Source organism: Aulonocara stuartgranti (assembly GCF_965226115.1).
Source record: "Aulonocara stuartgranti genome assembly, chromosome: 7".
NCBI classification, from domain to species: domain Eukaryota; kingdom Metazoa; phylum Chordata; class Actinopteri; order Cichliformes; family Cichlidae; genus Aulonocara; species Aulonocara stuartgranti.
Genome location: NC_138945.1, coordinates 50,162,409 through 50,185,547, shown reverse-complemented (window position 1 = coordinate 50,185,547; position 23,139 = coordinate 50,162,409). Strand labels below are relative to the sequence as shown.

The 23,139-nt window shown below is 41.8% G+C and overlaps 4 protein-coding genes across 6 annotated transcripts in view; 3 read left to right on the top strand and 1 right to left on the bottom strand.

Annotated features, from left to right (window-relative positions):
- Positions 1 to 18,581, bottom strand: part of LOC309710710 (forkhead box protein P4-like) — a 33,446-nt gene extending 14,865 nt beyond the window's left edge. The window contains exon 1 of the mRNA XM_082540413.1: positions 18,504 to 18,581. The gene's annotated coding sequence lies outside the window, so the exon portion shown is untranslated. The remainder of the gene's footprint in view (positions 1 to 18,503) is intronic.
- ppp1r3ab (protein phosphatase 1, regulatory subunit 3Ab) lies at positions 1,548 to 8,508 on the top strand. Its single transcript, XM_082540409.1, has 4 exons — positions 1,548 to 2,338; positions 2,881 to 2,945; positions 3,054 to 3,142; positions 3,897 to 8,508. Exons 1-4 carry the CDS (start codon positions 1,557 to 1,559, stop codon positions 6,816 to 6,818), a joined length of 3,858 nt encoding a protein of 1,285 aa, XP_082396535.1. The 5' UTR covers positions 1,548 to 1,556; the 3' UTR covers positions 6,819 to 8,508.
- samtor (S-adenosylmethionine sensor upstream of mTORC1) lies at positions 10,312 to 17,022 on the top strand. Of its 2 annotated transcripts, none has more exons than XM_082540417.1 (5): positions 10,312 to 10,582; positions 13,091 to 13,232; positions 13,356 to 13,484; positions 13,838 to 13,952; positions 14,259 to 17,022. In XM_082540417.1, the coding sequence occupies exons 1-5, from the start codon at positions 10,423 to 10,425 to the stop codon at positions 14,889 to 14,891; spliced, it is 1,179 nt and encodes a 392-aa protein (XP_082396543.1). In that variant the 5' UTR covers positions 10,312 to 10,422; the 3' UTR covers positions 14,892 to 17,022. The 2 variants fall into 2 exon arrangements, with proteins under 2 accessions (XP_082396543.1, XP_082396544.1); XM_082540418.1 differs by lacking the exon at positions 10,312 to 10,582 and adding an exon at positions 11,916 to 12,966.
- On the top strand, positions 18,143 to 22,647 carry tmem168b (transmembrane protein 168b). 2 transcript variants are annotated; one of them, XM_082540410.1, is made up of 4 exons: positions 18,143 to 20,003; positions 20,102 to 20,247; positions 20,395 to 20,669; positions 21,159 to 22,647. In XM_082540410.1, exons 1-4 carry the CDS (start codon positions 18,879 to 18,881, stop codon positions 21,704 to 21,706), a joined length of 2,094 nt encoding a protein of 697 aa, XP_082396536.1. In that variant the 5' UTR covers positions 18,143 to 18,878; the 3' UTR covers positions 21,707 to 22,647. The 2 variants fall into 2 exon arrangements, with proteins under 2 accessions (XP_082396536.1, XP_082396537.1); XM_082540411.1 differs by having other exon boundaries at positions 18,144 to 20,003; positions 20,105 to 20,247.
- Positions 22,648 to 23,139: the final 492 nt, after the last annotated feature.

The following is a 23,139-nucleotide window of genomic DNA, read 5'->3' as shown; positions in this document are numbered from 1 at the left end:
TGTTTTCTAAATATTCCCTATATGCCTATATTGACTACATATAAGCATATAGGGAATGATATATGGGAATTCTAAATATCGCTTTACTGGGGACGTCTGGCCTCTTCTTCAGAGTCAAATAAGGTCAAAGTTTCATAACTTTTATCTTTAAAACTGCACTTAAAATTCTACTGCCTTTGTATTGGTGACATTTAGGAAATGATGCTGCTATATGAGGACGCTAAATATCACACTATAGTCTGCACTGAAATATCATGTGATGCTTGACCTCTGACCTCATTACTTTTGTCATCTGCCTTTCTTTCAAGTTGACCTCAAAAAGATTTCTAGCTATTAAAAAAAGTATTATCAAGAGAAAGAGCATGAGCTGCCTAGTTATTTTGAAATATAATGTAGTATAATATTATCTACATTCATTTACAAATCACTACCTATTATCCATTACCTACTGATACATAATGTTTACAGTAAACATCTGTCGGGCTGCCCTTATCGGATGTTTACTGAGTTACAAATTCTTAGAACATGTTTAAAAGGAACAAAGAAAAATAAATGAATGCATACAAAATACAATACTTGTCTTAAAAGTAAATACTGCTTCATGTTTTGTTCTATAATGATGCTGCTCTCCTCTGTCTCAGGTACATGGTTAAAATCACTTCCTGCTTTTTTCTTCTATATTGTAAAAAGTGTCAATAATATGTAGCATGACGCTTCCTTCCTCTGTATTCATGGTTTATTTTCACCCTACCTTCCACGACTGAGCACTGCAATAAAGGTATTCTGTCTGCATCACATCCTCTAACAGCCTGGACAAAAGCCTTGTCTCATACGAATCAATCAAGTGCTTACCATTCATTCTTATTCATTGTTAAACAATATGTTTTACTCACTAATACTAAGCACTCACCACTTTTTTGGCAATTATGCAAATTTGTCACCTATAAGATAAATACAGGAAATATTACACACTAGAGCCATAAACTGTATCATGGTATCTGCCAATGTGATAGGTGGATAATAGATAAATCTAATGTGGAATGACTGTTTCTCACCTTGAGACTTTCACAGCTATTAAATTATCAGATATTCACAGATTTGAAATGATTTTAAACAGGATGCAAGTGCAATGGAGCCCGTTGTGGGCCAGAAGTAACAAAACATAAATAGTTTCCATGGTAAATCCCATGTGGCTGTAAAAATAACATTATAACTCCTTTGGGAGTCATGGATTCTACAAAGATGTCCACAAAATATTTAGACTTTGGGGTGGTTTTGTAATAAGAAACTTAGATGATTATCAACTTATAGTTTAGATTAGGTCATACAAGCCCTCAAAAAACAAAAAAACAAATACGGCACTGGGTCATACATTCTCTTCAGGAGAAGACTTAGACTACTGCACATAGTTTAAGTCCCTTCTGGCCTATTTATAGTGTTGGCCCTCGCAACAATGTCATCTGTAATTTGACTCCATCTGTTAAGTCAGAGCATGAATGTCAGTTGCCAGAAGCAGCGCAGTTCATTTTCACGCTGAGTCTCTCACAGAGAGCTTCATGGATTTTTGGGGGCAGCCAAGAGGGTCTGGGGCCTGTAACTTCTTAGGAGTCCCAGTCCTCAGCTCCTGGGACGTGGACGATGATGAGGGCGAGGTGGTCATCGGCCTCAGGCCTAAATCCTCTCCTCTCCCACGGAGAAAGAGCTCTGTGTCTGATGAGGACTCGGAGCCTGAGCCTCCCATGTGTGGCTCCAGGAGAGTTTCCTTCGCAGATGCCAAAGGCCTCAATTTGGTTCAAGTGAAGGAGTTCGACACGTGGGACGTGCCCAAACTGCCAGGATACGACACATCTGATGGGGAAGGCAATGATGAAGATGAATACATTCTTTCACCTCTTAATTTTTCCCTCCCGTTATTAACCGAGGAGCTACTGACCAAGGTCCAGGAGCAGAAAGTAGAGCTGGAAAAAATTGAGTTACTTCCAGGGACCACAATAGTAAAAGCGGTGGTGCGCGTCCTCAACATCTCCTTCACTAAGGCGATATATGTTCGAACAACTTTGGACTGCTGGTCCAGCCACTTTGACCTCCTGGCTGAGTACATCCCTGGTTCCAGCGATGGGCTGACGGACTGTTTCTCATTCACGCTCACTTTGTGGCCTCCATTTCGGGAAGAGGGGGCCAGAGTTGACTTTTGTCTGCGGTATGAAACACCTGTGGGGACGTTCTGGGCCAACAACGCCAACAAGAACTACGTGCTGTCATGTTTCCGCAGAACAAAGGAAAACGATCAGCCACAGAAGGAAAACGTGAACAAGAAAAGCTGCCTCAAGACAGCCAGGTGAGAATACAAAGTGATTTCATAAAACATTTTTAGGCACATTTTTTAGGTTTATTTAATTATAGGAATTGTGCATGGTCAGGGGAATGTCCATTATGCTTGTTATGGAAGATTGTAAAGGCCATTTCCTGCCTTGAATTAAATATCGACTATTCATTAAAAATGTCCTTTGCTAGTTAGTTTTGTAACTTAAGTTTTTTTGGTGATGACTATGTGAGGTCTATAATTTGAATAACTCATATAAATAGAAGAAATATGCTTCTTCTTCTTTTCTTTCTTTTTTTTTTTTTTCATTATAACCAATCTAGACTTTGTGAAATGGACAACAGTCACAGTTAGAAAATACACAATTTCACATCTCACACATATAAATACTTACAAGTTTTTAACAATTTAACACTTTTTAATCAAAACAATTTGTGTATCTCAGCACTGTCACCTTACGTGGTTTGTTGATTGACGATAATCACCTGAAGCTAGGTGAAAAAGAAAAGCGAATTAACCCTGACTGATCGCATTTTTAATTAATTAACTTATTACAGTTCGAACTCCAGCGTGGAAAACAGTTCAGGAAAGGAGTCGTCAACACAGGGAAATATTGCAGCAGGTGAAAATTTTCCTTTTCCCCACTGTAAAATGAAGAAATGACCTGAAATTGAAGAAAACTGCGTTGATAGCCCAGCAGGATCATAGATAAAATGTTTCTTGTCTCCAGATGTGGCCAACAGTGGACTAGAGGGTGACACTTTGAAATCTAAGAATGATCAGTCAGGAATGTCAGAGGAACATGGACAGAAATTACTGGTGAGTGGAAAAAAAATGTTGCCGATATGACTGATGACGCAACAGTTCCAGTTCTGTCCTGACATTGTAAATCCTCACATGCAAAATGTTGTAAAGCAGGGGTGTCAAACATAAGTCCCAGGGGCCACAATCGGCCCAGCAAAGACTCCTATCCTTTTATTGTAATTCTGAACATTCGTTACAACCCAAAGAGTAGTGCTGACAGATTCTTTTCATTTTACAGCAACGTTTCTTTATCATGTAGAAAAAAATGAGATGTATTATTAATATTGTACCTTTTTTTTAATAATATCTCAGGGATTAAACATGTAGTTCACTGGTCAGGCCCACGAAACACTGAAGTGGGCCATAATGTAAGATGAGTTTGACATCCCTGCGTTAGGGTTAGGGTTAAGTTTTCTACATATATGATGTATTATTAGCAGTGTAAAGGCATTTAAAGGATCGGTATGACTGTGAGGTGCAGGAGGAGCAGAGAGCTTAACATGACCCTGGTGCACTTTTTCAGAGAGGGTCACATAACTGGAGTTGGGTACCACCAGTATAACATAATGTGCTGTGCACCTAAAAAAAATAAATAAGAAGTGATACTTGCAGTTTGTGCTTTCTCACAGTTTCAATTACATTTAGTCAGGCATGCTTTGTTTTTTTTTAATGTCTTCTTGTTGTGAGAAATGCAGCTTTAAATTTTACCTCACTTGGTTTTCTTTAAGGGGCATGTTGTTGAAATGAATCTATCTGTGTTGGTGGACAGATTGAGAGCGGAGTAAACGACAGCCAAAGGAGTCGCAGAAAGGCTGCACGGATGGCCCGGGTGAGGGACTACTTTGCTCAAAGAAACGGCGACGCCAACAACGCAGATAGAGACGAATCACCTCCAGGGGTACCACAGGCAGCTCGAGAAGAAACCCCAAAGGAAAGCCATACAGATGTGCAACTGTTTGCTGAGAGCAACCGCAAACCAGAAGGTTCCCAAGCAAAGTGCAGCAAACCCCTCCTCAGTGTTTCACATGTTTTGTCACCAGCACTTGACCGAACGTCTGAGAACGAGCCAGAGAAATCTGAGAGCATTGCTTTGGCTGCCTCAGTCACATTAGCAGAAGGTGAGAGTGCCACGGACATCCAAGATGACCTGTTTGATAATTTTGCTCAAGCAGAACAGCAACATACCAAATCTCAGGACAGTAGTCAGGAGGCAGACATGGGTCATGAATACATTAGCAGAACAGCAGTGAGAAATGAAAGCCTTGTTGGCCAGACCAGCAGCTTCACATTTGGCACTGTGGTGGCTCCGCTGTATCACCAGGTGTTTGGCAGAGTGGGAAGTGAAAGTCAGAGAGGAGCTGGCTGGGAAAATCCTGCACGGGCTACACTGAATATTGGAGGCTTACATCCTCACACTGGCATGAGACAGATTAGTTGCACTGTTTCAACAGATATTAAAAGTAACAATAGTAAAGCACTTCGAAATGTGATTAATAACCAGAAATCAAACCAGGAATGCACAGACATAGCACCATGCAATAATCGTGTTGAAGAAGAAGAAGAAGAAGAAGAAGAAGAAGCAAGTTTAAGTCTGACATTAAATGCAGAGACTCTGCAGGTTCTGGCTGGGACTGAAAATACAGACCGGAGATGCACAAGCACACTTAAGGGTTCACAAACTTGTTTAGAAGACACATTAAGCTGTCCTGAGACTGTAAACATTTTATCGCAAGCAGATTTGTTGAATCCACAAATACCGGCTGAGAGTTTACATCCCTGGGGAGAAGCACAGGAAGACAGTGTAACACATGACCCCCAAGGCCAAATTACAGCAGAAACAACACAGTGTCCACTCCCAGAGAATCCATGTACACATGATAAAACTAATCTGGATGAAACGCACGCAAAAAGCGATACACATGAAGTCAGGACCAGTCCGCAAACATCATTTGTAAAACTTGAAAGCTCTGGGGACCTGCTGGGACATGTTAATGAAGAACCTGACCAACAGAGCGCCGACTTAGAAGAAAAACGCCATGAATGTGAGTTAATCAAAGCTCTGTGTCCTGGTAACGCATCTTTTAGTGAGGTTAAACCATGTGAAGACTTGCATAAGTTGAATTTGCACCACAATGACAATTCAGTTACAAAAGCAACTGTTCCTGACTGCAAACTTGTGGAGAAATCAGATTTCACAACACCCGAGACACTTCTGGAAGCTCGAGGAGAAACTAACAACATGGGAGACGGCAGTAAAATGACACACGGCTCACTCAAAGATGAATCAAAATCCTCTGGTGAAACTGAGGTAACAGGGGAGTTGGCTGAATGCGTGACTACAGAGACACAGGAAAAAACAGAGCATTGCAAAATCAAAGCTAAGGAGGAGGCTCTCTGTTTAGGAGAAATCACTGAAGTGAAGGACTGGGAAATGATGGTTAAAGAAGAAGAAAACAACATTTTAATACACGAAGAAGAAAGGGAGATAGTATATTTAAATCCGGGCGTCTGTGAAGTAAGAGAAAAAGAAACTGAAAATGAGGAATTTGTCAAGGGGAGGGCAGTGACAGGAGTAGAAGAGGACAGCGAAACAATCGGAGAGGCTGTCTCTGGAGAAGATGGTGCCAGTACTGAGGTAGAATGTGCTCAAGTCATAAAGATGAACAAAACAGGTGGAAGGGAAGAATTAACTGAGGAGAACCAAGTACAAGAAACAGAGGGACCAGTAGAGACAGAGCTGCACACAAAAAAACACTTTGCAGGAAAAGAGGTCAGTATTGAATGGGCACACATCCAAGAAAACGAGGAGATAAAGGGAGATGGGAAAATAAACTTGAATAAGGAAGGTGAAGGCGGAGCAGAGTGGGAGAAAGAACCAAAGGAGGGAAACGGAGAGGAGCTGGATCCACGTTACGAATTCCTAAATTACAGAGCAGTAGAGGCGGAGCTTGTAGAATCACATTCACGTGTGGCGAAACAGGAACAAAAAGATCCAGAACTGTGTTTGGAAGAGAAGTTAGAAATTACAGGAAGCAAGGATGGAGAGGTTTTATCTGCTCTGGTGCACAGTGGGCTGAAGGATGGCGACGAGAGCGTACCAGTGAAAGAAAGTATAGGAGAAGAGCAAAGTGCACACATTCAAACTGAAAAACAATGTCTTCACACCACAAAAGCTCAGTCAGAAGATGGAAATGGTTGTGCCGCTGCAGAGGGGGGCGCTTTAACGGATGAACCTGAAAGTGATCAAACAAGCCAGGACAGCGCTTCAGCAGAGTCGGACTCGGGCGATGAGGTGGAGCTGTACATGCACTGCCTGAGGGCCGTCGGCACAGGAGGATGGTCCCACGAAGACAAGAGCACTGTGAGCAAAAGGCCCCGTCTAAGCAGAACCAAACTGCTGTCTGCCACTATGCCGCCCATCACTGAATATCACGATGAAGAACAACACCTCAGTTGCCTTCAGGAGAAGCTTGAAGACAGCAATGCCGCTGTTTCCCCTGCAGAGGAGCGCATGGGTCAGAGTGTTTTGTCCTGGACAGACACGTTTTCCTGTAGCAATATTGCAAAATCACTGCTATATGCAACCCTGCTGGTGGTGTTTTTAGTTGTGGCATACCATTATGACTTTTTTGCCTGTTTGGGCCTCTACTTGATATCTCTGGTTTGGCTCTGCTGCCGAGAAGAGAAGTAACCAGTTAAAAATGACAACACAATGGGCTGAATTAAAATGTAATAATAATAATTTAAAAAAACAATATGTTTGATTTTAAAGGTTTTCAGAGTGTACATGGTACTGATGTGATACCCAATTCTTCTTCCAGTGATGACTAATGCATGATTTAGACTGATTTTTGCAGTAGATCTATGCTGTTACTTATACTGTAAACTCCTTTAACCCTGCACCATAACCTTCCGCACAACCTGCTGCAAGCCCACCGAAATGTAACTACATGTCGGGGTGTCGCAGCATCGACTCGAACAGCGTGGATGGATGTGGCGTAGGGGGAAAAGGGGCTTCCGGTTACATCGTGAGTTAGGAAGTAGATTTCCAGCAGAAGTCCAAATTAAGCTCAAGAAGACACAGTTAGGCAGATATCACACACGTTTGCTGTCATAAGTCATTATTCTCAATGCTTCACTGTACATAAAACCTACATTACAATGGTTACATTGATCAGTTCTGCAGCTTTTTCAAGGTGAAATACACTACTCACTGAAGCTAATGAGAATGTTTAATTTTAATTTTTCGATCATGCTTTAAAAAAATGAAATATTTTTCTGTTATACTACATTTATTTTTTAGTGTAGATGTCATGCGCATGTTTTTTGTTTTTAGGTGTAGCCTTAAAATCAGTATCCATGTGCAGGTTCATCCAGGTCAGGGTAGTCTTGAGAGACTAAGGAAAGGAAGGAAATTGGATTTCTTTGGGTTTGTGATGATGTTTTTCTAATCATCCAAGAGGCTTCTTCGGTTCTAAAAAATGGTAGAGGGTCCAAGTATTTAGACTCTGGTAAAAGGTATGAGTCATTACTGTTACCAGGGATTAAGGGCTGAAACCACTATGAGACCTTTCCCCAATCCATCATGTGACCGACTGAGGTCACCTGAGGTGAGGTAAATGGTTCTTAAATGGTGCTTTTCTGCTCAAGCTGTCAAAACACCGTATGCCACACCCATTCACACACACACATGATACTGAGTTACATCACTTTTTTCCTGCATCTAAGTGCTTTTTAACTAACATTTACAGTCCAGTGAACGCACCGGGAGCAACTCAGCGTTTAGTATCTTCTTTGGCCAGGTCACACTCACCCCAATGGTTTGAGTGGGGTCATTGAAGTTCCTGGGATGAATGAATAAACCCAGATAGAAATCAAGTCACTTGGACCCATAACTTTTGTTTTCAACTTTGACTTTTAGCTGTGCAAGCTGAACACAGCTGCTGTATGACTTCAGGGAAAAAAGGATTAGCGTTCCCTTTTAAAAAGAAACACCATAACATTTATAAGCCGGACACACAAAAGGTATAAACAGGGGCTTCTTTTTGATTTGAAGTGTTTCTAAATAAAGACAGGATGGTTCCGAGGTATCATGTGAAACACGTTGTAATGCTGTCTTTTGTCTGGAAGCTCACTGACTTTGTTTAGTTTGCAGCCATGAAACTACCCAGTTAGTTGACCTAAAAAGGTGTTTCTCTCAGAAGTAAACCCTTTAGAGCAATAGCAATGCAGTTTTATTAGCATGGCTGACATGTTGACTAAACCCTATACCTCTTGGATTGCTTAATAACTTTTACAAAGTGAAAGATAGTCAGGCAACTGTCGTCTTTGTCAGACTAACAGGTGCCTATCTGACCTCTTTTTAGGTGTTTTTACTTGGATACAATTTATAACTACAACAAAAGTTTAAATAAAGCTACAGTTGTCCTCACTTCATATGAAATCTGTGTTTAAACTGAAAATAAATAGACACCCTCTCCAGACACTTCATAAAGTACACTGTACTAAAATCAGGTTGGACTCCCCTTATCCCTTCAGAGCTGCCTCAATTCACAGATTCAACAAGGTGCTGGAAACACTGCTCAGATAGTTTGGTCCCTATTAACATAGCGTCACACAGTTAGTGTGGATTTGTTGGCTGCATATCTATGATGTGAATATTCTGTTGCACGCTCTATTGGACATAGATCTGGTAACTGTGGACGCCATCTGAGGTCAGTGAACTCACTGTCATGTTCAAGAAGCTGGTTTATAATTATTTGAGCTTTGAGCTCTATTATCCTGCTGGAAGCGTCCACTGGAAAATAGGAATACTGTGGTCATAAAGGGACGGACATGATCAGCCACACACAACAGGAAGGCATCTAAAATTTTATTCATGTTGTAGAATGTAGTCCCTGTGATAAAACTGTAGATTTCTAATATTTGTTATTACCTCGAGTCCATGTGGACATGGTTCTGCTGAACACAGATGTAATAAGTCCACTACCAATGTGGATTTAGTGACTATTTTATTTTCATTGGGGTTACACAGTGTCCACCGTAAGGCATTACCTCATATTCTGAAATGACTGAACATGCAGTTAATAATAGATGTTGTCCTGCAAACAGCATTGACATATATGGTATTTAACTTTTTCCCCTGTTGTTCAGACAGTGTCAGTTTGTTTTCATTAGCCAGAGTCAAATTACCATCTCAGACTATAATGCTCTCCATCAGGATTTTCCAAGCCAATTTCCAGAAACAATAACCATGGATTGGCATCACTTGTGGGTTTTCAAATTCTTAGCCTATTTTAGAAAACATTGCATCATCTTTTCAAAGGTTTAATATCTGTACAGCTTTAGAAATGATCCTTCTTACACTATCCCATTTAACAGGACAGAACATCCTCTCCAGTCACCCTGTCTTAAATCATGATGGGGGTTGGAGGCGGGGGACTAGATCCTATATATGGGTCTGTTATAATATAAAAATCGTTTGGCTTCATGCAAAGAAGGGAAATGATATATAAGGATGGCACGTTGAACTATGTTCACAGTGAGATATTTCTGGAAGTGCTCCTGAGCTTGTGCAGTGATTTACATGACAGTGCTGCCATAGGGCATCCAGTTTTGATTTTCAGCCTCTTCCCTTGCACACAGAGATTTCTCCAGAGTCTCATCACCTGTTGGTGATACTGTATATTGTGATAATGATGACGTTGATGTCATTTTGCATAATATACAGTGTCCCAACTTTTTCAGAACAAGGTTTGTATACATAATGCTAGCAAATTTATTTTACAGGAAGGGCTTCCAGTAGTTTCTTCAACACATGTCCAATATTTTAATTGGAGAACTAATAAAAGAAAGCAAACAACGACAAAAACACACAAAAAGTTATTCAGTTCAGTGGGATATTGTCTAAGAACATACATTTTTTGTAATATACTATCTTTGAATAGTTTTAGGGGTTAAACGAATAAATCAGTTGGCTAAAAAACAAAGTTTAGTTTTCTTTTGTAGATAAAAACTTTTGCAAAACACAAAACAACACTGTCTGATGTGTTGTTTACGATTTTTCAGCAATTTACAGATTTCCAAATGCACCTGAACGCTTCGCAGCACGCACGCCAGCTCAAGAATGCTTCCACGCCTGTGATTGGACGACGCGCTGTCAGTTTATGACGCGTGTATGCTCCAGGTAGCCAATCGGCTTCCCTGTTGTTGGCTCGTGCGCCGGTTCGCCGGTCGGGTTGCAGCCTGGAAAAGGGGAAACGACTGGCGGAGGGTAACATCGGTGGTGCGGTGCTATGGACCCCAGGGACAATGTCGAGACCGGGGAGACGGAAAACCAGTCGGAGCTATTCTACGTGCCAATTCCAAGTGAAGCACCGTGCAAGAAGGAGCAGGAGAAACTGTCGGGAGTCGTCAAAAACGTCCACAGAAAACTGCGTAGGAAATACAGGGAGGGTAAGCAGCCTCAGTGGGCCCCTCTGTGGCCCTGCAGCCTATGGGCTGATACTGTTAGTTATCTCACAAATGTTGAAGTAACGTTAAAAAGTTAGCGGTTAATCCGGTAATCACGGATTTGTAAGTTTTTTTTTTTAAATTTTTTACTTCTGATTAGCTGTTGTGGTGGCAGACTCCAGTCGACAGCAGCGGGTTGCACCAAGCAAGCGAGGCCTTGATTAAAGCTCCTTAGAAATAAATTGTGGCAGCTTACACAAGGCTCTTCTGCAAACAACATCTTATCTCTCGCTCTCAAACCTAGTCAACACACATGTGACATTTGACTGGTGAAAGAAAAAGAGTAACTTCCGATTGGCTCCCGGTTGTCAATAAAAGATAACTCTGTAGACTGAGCAAACAGTTGCCGCAACTTATACAACCTAATTAGTGTTGTTTCTGAGATTTGCTACCGTTCAGAGCCAGACAGCGAAAATAATTTAATTAAAAGGCACATTGGGATAGGCCAGAACTCCCCCCCCCCCCCCCCCTTTCTAGTGGAGGTTTAACTGTGTCTTGAAGGATAAAAGAGCCAAAGGAGATCTTCAACTGTGGAGCTGAGATTGGGGAAAAGAACCTCGTCTTACTTTTTGCCAGGAGAAAAACCACAAAGACGACACAGCAGGTTAAATCCTGTCTGTGGCTGTTGCTTCCTGCTGTTTCTTTGCACACACGTCATGTAAAGAAGGAAGTTTGTGCAAGTTTGTGGAAGGTGAATCATTCACTTTCTTTAAATTATTGGGGCCACTACATATGAGAGACAAGCATGAGTCTTCTCCTTTTTTATTTTTTGATAAATATTCTCATTTTGGTCACAAGGGAAAACACTGTCTCTTTGTTTACCACTCTGAGTTTTATTTCAGGCAATTTGCAATTTGGGGATGATTAAAGAAGCAACAAAGTGTCTGTTTAATAACAGATTACTGTGATTTCTTTGATTTGTTAATTTGGTGGGTATTAATGTCTCTTTGTTTGGCAAGCCTTGAAACAACATACAAATAAAATGACCAAATCATTATTGGCCCTTTTTATGCAAAACACAATGCAACCACATGCTCTGATGTTTGTGTTCAAGTAGATGAAATGGGAGGAGGTAATGGATCTTTTAGTTGCAATCACTGTATCAGTTCATAAGCATCCAACCATCTGTCTTGCTTCAATTTAAAAAAAAAAAAAAAAGGAAGTTTGGAAAACCCCGATCTCAGCTCATCAGCATGCATACGTAGCATCTGTTGTCTTATTTTACAGCCCAATCAGTGCAGTTAACTCCATATTTGAGTTAGCAGTTGAAAGATATATTGATGAAAGATGTATTTTTTAACGTCCTCTGAATTTTAAATTTAACTACAAATCCTACAGAAGCTAGGATTTGTTCTGGTGATGACGTTGTGCTGTGCATAGTGAGGGAATCCATGTGGGAGGAGTGCACAAGAGGTAAATTTAAAATATCTAGAGGAAATAAATCTTTGGATGAGTCAATGGCCAGGACACAACGGTTTGCAAGATTTCTTTATATTTTCTTCTTCCAGTATAAACTAAGAATATGAATTAATCTCCTGCTTGAATGCATGGCTAGTTTGTTTCATTTGAATGGCTCTGAATCAAAATTATACAGTTGGCCATTTCACTGCTCAGAAATATGAAAGAAATCCTGGAAAGTTTTTTTTTTTTTTTTTTTTTTTTTGAATAGTTAAAATAGTGTCGTAGTAAAATGCAGGCATATTAAAATGTCAAGTCTTGGTGTTATTTGTGTATGCGCTGCCCTACTTTACCACCATAAAACACTGCATAACCCTGGTAGTGTATTTAAAATGAGCTTGGATTAATTTGTGGTTTGAATAAGACCTCAGCACTGGAGAGAGTAGCTGCTTGTTTTGGAGCCTAGAAGAGCATAAAGAAGTCATCCTGCGAGCAGATCTCATGATTGGTTAATAAGCGAAGCATGATCTGGTAGGCTTGGCATGGAATCACAGTGGTCATGTTTTGAAAGCACTGCTGTTTACCACCAACTCCTATATAGTTTTCTTTTCTCCCTTCTGGTCATGGGATTTTTCCCTTGTTGGCATGTTTGCTTGTGCTACTGGCTGTCAACGTCTGAGCAGCTGCAAATGGAAAATTTTGTGGACATAACTTTTATTGTGAAATGACTGTTTTGAGGGTGGGTTTGTTTTGTTTTATTTATTTATTATTTTTAGATGCACAATTCTGCTTCTGTGCAAGCAGAAACAAGTGAGACATAGGCAATATTGAAGTACCAGCAGTGACCTGAGATTTTTCAGCCGTTTTTTTCCCCCCCCTTTTTTCCAAGATCCGGTTTTGGTGATTTAGTGGATAACCAAAACTTGCAAGTAGGTTGTGAATGTTTTTCTGTCGTCATACAAGAGTAAGACTTGAAGTACTTGAAGCTGTTTTTTGCCATGTTTTGGATATTGCTGACCTTATTTTTAAGGGGGGTTTGATTTTCTCACTTAGTGGGCGACTTTGACAAGATCTGGCGTGAGCACTGCGAGGATGAGCAGACACTGAGTGAGTACGCCCTCGCCATGAAGAATCTTGCTGACAACCATTGGATCAAAAAGTGTGAAGGAGAGGGCCGGATTGAATGGTGTCGCAGGTATGAACGCCCCCAAAGGTCTTTGGGCATCTTTTAGGTTTTATAGAGCCTGGTGAAATCGGACTAATCTGAGCCTGTAAAATGAGCTTCTGTAAACGCAGTGTTTTGATGCCACTTCCACAGCGTCTGTCAAGAGTACTTTTTGGATGGTGGAATGAAAAGAGTGTTAGAGAAGGATCAGAAAAGTGCCACGCTTGCTATGGGTGTGGGTACAGCATCTACGAGTGCCCAGCCGTACAGCACCATCCCCAGGTAAGATGAAGTAAGAGTGTTATCTGTCATGAGTATGACAGATAACACTCTATATCATATATATCATAAAGTCTTTGTCCAAAAAACAAGAAAAATGAATTGCTACGACCTGCCCTCACTCTATAGTAATAATAATGTGCAATAAACATACACTGATTCTTCTTTTTATTACTTAAGTTACTGTGTTGTGTCGTGTTGTACGTAGTGCCGATGTGGGACAGTTTTCCAATTTCATTGTACTATTGTACTATGTATGACTGTGCAATTACAAAGAGTTATCTATAGTGTGTGTAATGCATATGATTTTGTGTATTATACTCATCAGGCATTGCATGTTGTTGTTTGTGCTACAGTTCGATTTCTCAGCTGGGGAAAATGCGCCTTCTTGATGTGGGAAGCTGCTTTAACCCTTTCTTGAAGTTTGACGAGTTCCTCACAGTCGGTATTGACATAGTGCCTGCGGTTGAGGTACGAGTGCATATTAATTCTGTTTTACATTTTAATTGACTATGTGCTTTTATACCATTTGTTTATTCACATGAAATGGATACAGTTTCCCACTTGGGTGTTTGCGTTATAGAGCAAAAACAACACCAGAAATGAGTCATGTCCTTTGCCAGTGCTGTGGTTAGACTATGTGAAGAAAATCAGCAGAACACAGAAAAAGTGACGCCCAACAGCTGCAAGTCATGAAAACAAACGAGCTGTGTAGAAATGTTTGCTGGCATAGATCAAGTTTGAACCCTGATTTGTGTTAAATTTGTGCTTTTTCAGAGTGTGTACAAGTGTGACTTCCTCAACCTCCAGCTTCAGCAGCCGCTCCAGCTGGCGGGTGATGCAGTCGAGGCTTTCCTCCGCCAGCTCCATAACCCCATCGATGCTCTGCCCGCTCAGCTTTTCCACGTGGTGGTCTTCTCCCTGCTTTTGTCCTACTTCCCCTCGCCATACCAGCGCTGGATCTGCTGCAAGAAGGCCCATGAGCTGCTGGAGCTGCATGGCCTGCTGCTCATCATCACGCCTGACTCTTCTCACCAAAACCGCCACGCCCTCATGATGCGCAGCTGGCGGGTCGCGGTAGAGTCGCTGGGCTTCAAGCGCTACAAATATGTCAAGTATTCTCACATGCATCTCATCGCCTTCCGAAAGGTGTCTCTGGCCACCACCAGTGACCTGGTGTCACACAACTACCCTGAGATGCTTTACATCCCTCAGGACTTTAATTCCAATGAGGAGGAAGATTGTGAAGACATCACAATGCAGGCGCGTTCCGAGTTTGAGGATGACCAGCTAGCTTGGGGCTTCACGGAGCTACCAGACACACCCTATGATTCCGATTCTGGGGAGAGCCAGAGCAGCTCCGTCCCCGGCTTTCATGAGTTAGAGGATCCCATCTTGCTCCAGAGCTAGGCTAAACCAGCAACCCTCCCGCCCTTTTCTCCACCTAAAGCCCCTTTCAGACATGGAAAGCATAACATCGCTGGCTTCAAAAGTCTGTAAAAGCGATGGAATTATATTTAGTTAATATTCCTAATGCTTTAAATCAAATATACCCCTGACAGTGAGAGAGAAGGCTACAGTACAAGCATGAGGTTTGACACACAGTATTATCAGTGTCAGCTTTTAGAAGTGTAACCACGCTTTTGAAAGTTTAATGCATCCTCTGGTCAGCTGAGCAGCTCACAATGAAGCACGGGACACATGCAGACTTGTGCCGTGCCCGCGCTAATGTTTCAAGGCTTGACCTAGAAAGATTGGCATTGCCGAAGAGCGACCAGGATGCTGATTGAGATGTGAAGCTGACACATTTCGATGCTGCCAGGTTACCGTAAATGGAGAGTGTGTCTGAAAAGGGCTTAATTGTTGTCTCCCCTCCAACTGCTGCGCTGCCAAATTTAACCAGCTGCATTCTTACCCCACTTCTACTCCTTCTCAAAACAATGCAGTTTGCACAGTGTGAAAGAAAAGTTTACAGATTATTTTCTCATATCCACACTCCTTTCAGAGTGTGCGCGCGCCCGCACACACACACACACACACACACACACACACACACACACACACAAAAGATGGATATATTTTGATAAATAGTTAGGTTTTTTAAGAGTTGGAAATCGAATACCCACAAGATCTCTGAACTCCCCGCTCCTCTTAATATCAAAAGTCAGCTTGTCTACATTCTGTACTCAGTCTCTGTTTGAAATAAGCTAGAGTCGCAGGCTGCTCTGTACAAAAAAGCCAAATACAGCAAACCTAAGCAGCGCGACGGGGGTTTGATTGCACTGGTGAGACAGAGATGGAATAAGTAGACGGGCGTGTTTGCTTCTGGCACATACAGCTCAACTTCCTGAAAACTTTTTTTTTTTTTTTTTTTGATGTTCATTTTAGTTTTCCAAGACATAAAAAAATTGTTTGGAAATAGATATCCATAGTCAAACAGTCAAACATTGGTGTTGTAAATTGTGGCAATGCCTTGGTAACTTGGCATTCTATGAATGATTTTGTGTATCTTTTACCAAAAAAAACAACAAAAAAATGGTATTTGTAGCATTTGAAACATTTTCAGAACCATACAGTAGTATTAGTAGGTTTACTAATGTGAAACGTTAAGTGTTTACTTATTGTGTTTAAAAAGGTACAAGTGCATAGTAGGTACAAGGTTTTTGTCTTGCTCTTCTCTTAAAGACTGACTTCATTCTGAATGATCTTTTTCCTGCTGTTGCATTTAATCTTTTTTTTTTTTTTTGTCTTAAGCAGCAGATTGGTACAACACTGCATGTCAGTGACTTTACACCAGTTTCCTTTGACACAGTTTTACAACTTTGATGTGAAAATACAGCACTCCACAAAAGCAGATGCAGAGTTCCTTAGAAAAATCACAGAGAGAAATTTACACTCACTTTTGTAAAAAAGGTGAAATATTGTAAAATTTAGAAAGCGAGGTCGGATCTGAAAATGCTGTATGCTGCAGGGAGGTTTTAGCTAAGACACTACCAGGTGAAATGTTATTGTGTGTTCCTGCTGGTTCCTGAATAGACTGTGTGACTGAAGAAGTGAATTTCTAGTGTGTGGAATTTCTTTTGGTTGGTTTTTTGTTTTTGTCAGTGGCACTTTATCATTGATCCCAAAGGGTGTCACAAAATGTTGTTTCTTTTCACAATTTTACAACCAATGTGATAGGCCCACAAAACGATACCAATAATAACTATAAGGTGCCTTCTGTGTTTTTGTTTTGTCCATCATATTAGTGGATATGTGTTTATGTAATGCAGTGTGCTTTTGCCATTTCCATATCATTTTCTGGTTAATGCATATCTCTGCTGTTTTGTTTTTTCTTCCTGATTTTTAACAGGAGAAAAAAAATTCACAGTACATATTCAGACTTTAAAGGGGCGTGTTTTGTGATTTTTGTCTTCCAGTGTTTCTTTTGGCCTATTTGCATGATATGGATCATCTTCATTATCAGCATTTTCAACAGTGCAGAACAATGTGTCCTTACAGTACCATTGTATTTCTCTTTTATAAATGAATGTAAATATAAGGTGGCGGTGTGTGTTCCTTCTTTTGTGCTAAGATTTTTATATTTAAAAAAAAAAAAAAAAAAAAAAATCAGTTGTTTACAACTTAGAACGTCCACGGCTCTCTTTTACAACTTGGTCAGAAGTTCTTCATCTTCCTCTGATAGTACTATACAGAAATAGTAGTTGTTGTTTGCTTTTTTTGTTTTTTAAAAAAAAAAAAACCATTCAAACCCCATGGCCGCAGAGTTTTTAATTAATAATATTAAAAAAGGAGTGTTAGTATTTTTGTAAGGAAGGGATGTCATATTTATTTTACATTGTGGGCCCCGTACAGCCCACTTTGATGGGGCTAGACCGTCGAGTAGGCCAGAGCAGTGAAACTCCCCTTTCTGTCAGAGCAGACACATTTAACTAAACTTTTAATCCCTGAGATTATGATAATATAAGGAAAAAGTGCAATTTCATGATAGAATGTGTAAAATAACAAAAGGTTCTTGTAGCTTATTGCCCAGATTTATAAAATCTAAAATTATCAGGTTTATAAAATTTAACAACTTTATAAAGTCTCGTTTTGTTAATTCAGATTTTTTTTCAGACCCACTTTAGAAAAACTAAAATTTCTTCAGTAGATGGTGAAGAAATTGGTGATGTGATGGAATTTTTGGTAATTTCATTATTTAACTATTACATGCACCACACAAAGATGAACTCCTTCAAAGCCATCCAGTTATTGTCTTTGCCAGGCTGGTTCTGACCCTCGCACCGTATGTTTGACACCCCTGTAAAGTGATGGGAGACCTCTAATCTCTAAAGGGTTATCTAAACATATATGTGGTCAAAAGAGTGGCTGGTAGGGTCTCACATTGAGCCCACACAGAAATCAGAACAACTTAAGTGTGCTTTAAACAATGCTCATCCAAAGTCTCTAAAGTTGTAGTGGAGAGAAGCAGAAATGCAATTGTTCATCTGGTGTTTTAATAATAGTAGCAGAGTGCACTGACTGGGACGTTGGTCCAAAGTCTTCCATAAGCGTTCAACTAGGGTTAAAATTTTGGGAATATGAAGCTATGCAACTCACATAATTTTCATGCTCGTCAAACCATTTAGCGACCCCTCGTGCCCTGAGGATAGAAGTAAAATCATGGAAGAGACCGCTTCCATGTCCACAGGAAAAAGGCGATTACTAAAAAAAAAAGTTAATTAAATTGTAAATATCTACAAGGGAAAATGTAGGCTTAAACCATGTCGGGGGAAAAACGGCAACAAACTGGATTTTCTAAATGCAGGGGTCAAATAATCGGATCTTCCTTGAATGTGTCATTTGTTAGTTCCTGCCAGCACGGAGAAAGTTTACTCTACTGTTTTGGCGGCGGGGGGTCTTATCTTAGTTTAACTGAGCGAACTCAATAAATAAATAAATAAATAAAAGAAAAAAACTGCATCAACAATACGGTTTGGACGTTTGAACTTTTCAACACCAGTTCTGACCCTTTATGCTTACCGTAGTCTTAGCACAATCATGGCGACTGTCATCTGACTGAAAAGTTTTGATGTGAAACTTTTTGAACTGATGTCTTTCACAGTCCCGCTGGCTGGCGTCAGAATAACCCAACTGCGATCGTTTATAATCGTGCCAAACGTCAGATGGAAGAATACAAACAAGTGACATCCAAGATGTGAGTGTTTTGACCGCTGACACTAACCGTCCTGAAGATGTGCCGCTGAGGAGCTAACGCCAGCTAAGCTAGCTACTTTCAACAAGTTAGCCCGCTGGCTAAACCGAGTTTGAATGTCACAGCGGACAGCAGACCGGGTAATATCTGACTTAAATGCCATTTTTTAGTTTCAGGTCGTTGGTATTTAATTTAAAAGGAAAATGTGTCGTTTTCTACGTTACTGTGTCAGTCACTGCCTTCACGCAGCGATGACCCGGCTGGAGGAAGTCAACGGAGAGATGAGCATGTGGTCATCAGTCCGGTGGCTAGGCTACTTGTCCGGGCTTAACCTGCTCGTGGCCCTGTGCATAGGTCTCTATGTCCGGTGGGAAACAAGCGCGGAGTCCGCTCTTCTTGTCATTTTTGTTTTGGCCCTGGTTGTCCTTGGAATAGCCATTGGCCTCTACTACTTCAGTATGGAGAGGATGAGCCTCAACATCCTCCACCTGTGGTTCGGTTTTTTGCTGGGTCTCCTGTGTTTCCTCAACTCCCCCGCCCTGGACGTCGACGTCAGGGAGCAGGTTACCAACTACCTGCTGCTGGCCAGCGTGGCTCTGAGGACACTGTGGGCACTGCTGGAGAGACTGGTTGGATGTGCTAGGTATCGCCCTGCCTTCTTGACCTCCGCGGAGCGCCTGGAGCTAGCTGGCTTTGCGATCGCCAGCACCGCGCTGCTCATTCAGAAGTCCCTGAGCGTGATGGTGCTCGTGGTCGCTCTGGGCACGGTCATGGTTGCGCTGCGGATGAAGGCGCTCCTGGCGCTCGCCAACCTGGCCTGCTTCGCTGTCATCACTGCCGTGCTGTTCTTTAAGTCTCTGAACATTACCACCAACCCGTTCGCCCTCTCCTGCTTCTTCAGCCAGCTCATCTGCGACCCTCTGCTCGATGTCTACTTCAGCGGCCTCTCTGTGACCGAGCGCTGGCAACCGTTTCTGGTGTGGAGGGGGCTGTGGCGCCGGGTCTCCCTCCTGCCCCTGCTGGCGGTGGAGGTGAGCTTCATCGTCCTTTCTGCTGTGAGACTTTTAGACCAGGAACAGTGGTACCGCACGATCCCAGCCTTCGTGGTGTGTGCGCTCTTCTGGGGTATTTGCCACATGGTGTTTGTCATCACTGTGTGGGGTTTTCACTCTAAGCTCAGCGAATGCCAGAGGCTGTGCTGGTCGGAGGTCAGCGGCCTGGACAAGGTGATGGCCTCCAAAGGCATGCGACATTTCTGCCTCATCTCTGAACGCCTGGTGTTCTTTACTCTGGTGTCCACGGTAGCTGTGGGTGCTCTGTGCTGGCAGGTAGGTCTGTCTCAAAAATGCTTTACTGCTGCAGCACACGGGTTATTCTGTTTCCTGTTTCATTTTTTCCTTTACGTGACTCTTGTAAATTTGCTCAGCAGGCCAAAAACAGTTTGTTTGTGAGCACTTTCCTGCTCATTCTGCCCCTGGAGTCTCTGTTCCATGGACTCTTCCATGAGCTCGGGAACACCCTGGGAGGAACATGCGTGGGCTATGCAGTGGTCATTCCCACCAACTACTGCAGGTAGAGGACCAGCGTTGTATCTGAGAATTAGAAACCTCTCCAATTTAGACCACATTCAGATTCATGTTTGGATTTACATCATTGATATTCTGTGCGCACAAATGAAATGGAATTCTGAAAGTGGCATAATTCTCCTTCCTGTTACAGTCCTGACGGTCAGCCGATGCTGCTGCCTCCAGGCCAGGTGCACGAGTTGAACAGGCGCTCTACGGGTATGTTGAACAACGTGCAGCGCTTCTTTGCCCACCACCTGATTGAGACGTTTGGCTGTGACTATTCCACCAGCGGGGTAACCCTGGAGGCTCTGCAGTCCAAGATGAAATCCTTTCTGGACCTCCGTACCCCAGACGGCCCACGCCACGACACCTACGTAATCTTCTACAGTGGCCATACGCATCGCACTGGCGAGTGGGCGCTGGCAGGTGAGAGAGGCTTTAAGTTGAAGCAGTCATGATTGGGACTCGCTTTTTTCTAAACCTGCGTATGTATTTGAAGGGAAAAAAAGTTTGGCACTTTCCAAAAAGGAAACCTGGGTTGTTGTAAAAACATATATTTTTAACCAAGTATTGAATTGAAGTTTAATTTATTTGAGTATAAAATGCTGTTTTGTTTATTAAATAGCCAGAAATATTAGGAAAATGGATATTAATGCATACTACATCCTAAATGTACAATCAGTCATGCATATGTCTGTAGGTACTCCACCCAGAGGCCAATTTTTAACTAGCAAAAACCCTGGCAGTAGGATAATGCAAAAAAAGAAAGAAAAGAAATAGAGACCTCTCCCAGGCCTCTGGCAGAGGACCTGAGCTTGAAGGATTAACCGCCCCATTTTTTATTTTTATATATATATATATATATATATATATAAATAAAAAAAAAAATCAGCTGTTTCATGCGCACATCTTTAGGTGGAGACACTCTACATCTGGATCACATCTTGGAGTGGTGGAGGGAAAAGAACACCAACTTCTGTTCCCGCCTTGTTGTGGTGCTCGACTGTGACAACTCTCTGCCATGGGTGAAGGCGGTTACCAAGGTGGAAAATCTGTATGTTGCCATCCAGGGAGCGACGCTCTCCAGAGCGGCGGACGTCGAGCTGCATGACCTGCCGCAGCTCGGAGACTTCACCTCCGAGTGGGTGGAGTACAACTGCAACTCAAACAGCAACATCCAGTGGTCAGAGAGGGGCAGGGCGGTTTCTGCTGCTTACGGCATCTCCAAACACTGGGGCGACTACACGCTGCACCTACCAACAGGAAGCGACGTCACCAATCACTGGAGCATGTACTTCCCCCGGGTTACCTATCCCGTGGTCCAGCTGGCGCTGTGGTGCGGCAGCCTGAACCTGCTGTGGACCTGCAGCGCCTGCCTGCGATGTCTCAAGAGACTCAAGCTCAACTGGTTTCCACCAGCAATACTGGACACGGGGCAGGGCTTCAAACTGGTCAGATCATAGAAATATGTGTGAACCTGTTTTTATTTGAAGAATATATTTCTAAAAAATATTTTCTAAAGTTTTTGTTTGTTGTTGTTAGGTTTGGGGGTTTGTTTTTTTTTTTTATTCTTTTTGTATCCCAAAGACGGGCAGCTGTTGGATTATAAGATTGTTAACCAGAATCCTTTCAAATTACTTTAAAATAAGCCAGTTACTGATTGGGATGTTGATAGAGTTATTATTTAAAGTGTCTGAAAAGCAGTTCTGTTAATGTGTGACTGGATTCGAAGGTCTTATTCTTTCTTCCCCAGACATTAGACAAATACACAATGCAAGGTGAGACTGAACATGGACCCTATTTTGCACATTTTAGCACCGTATTGACTGTTAGATCTGAGCCACCTCAGTTTTCTGCACATTCACACAGGTGCCTTTTAGCTTCACCAAAACTCAGACTTGCTAGGCTGATTGTTTTTAACCTTAAACCAAAGAGTCGACGGTACGTTTTCAGAGGAGGATCTCAGGCATAAAAGCTGTTCTCTGCACTCTTCAGCTGCAGGTTTTGCTATTATTATTCTGTTATGATGAAATGATTCCTCGTACATTTTTCTGCACTCCTACAAATATTTTGTCACTCGTTGCTTACTGCATGCTTGAATGCACTGCTTTGTCTGTTCTAAAAAATATTTTAGAATGCCTTTTACCAGGTGATCTTTAAATCCACTCCTGCTGCTGCAGGGAGTCCTCGAAGACTTAATTGTACCAATGCACTACAAGCCAGGTACCGGAAGACCTGCAGTCTCTCTTGTAATGGACCACAGGAATTTGTTTTCTTCCTGGGGGTTTATTACAGTTCACTGAACTATGCAACTGTATGCCAATAGGCTGTGTGTGTGTGTGTATAGAAAGGGATTCATGGGAAGAAAACCTGTTGGAGCTATGCAATAAAAAGTCAAATATCACTCTAATGTATGAACTTGCTTATCTCCTTATATTATTTTTTAAAAAGGGGTATCATTTCATCCATCTCCTTAGTCTTGTCCAGTTCAAAGTTGCAGAGGTGCTGTTACTCATCAGTGCCATTGAGTCCGCTTGGATTCTGCTTATTTATCAGTTCTGATTACTGAGGTACCACTGTTGTTCTTTCCCAAAAGGAACCGATAGTCGTCAGGATATTTTATTCTGGTGGATTGGATAGTTTGGAACTGACAAATGTTGAAGACTTCTTTTTTGCATGCCCACTATCTTGTGATAATTTGGTAGCAGCGCAATGGTGATACTATTTGCAATGTTTATCTTGTGTAAAATCCATAATCACAAGTAACTTTATAGAAAACTGAGGAATCTGGAAAGCTGGCAACATTTCAAATTTCAGAAGAGAAAAAGTGTGTATGCCACAGATGTGTGACAAAGCATTTTAGTAGTTGCTTCCCAAGTTTTGTGGCAGTTTCCCC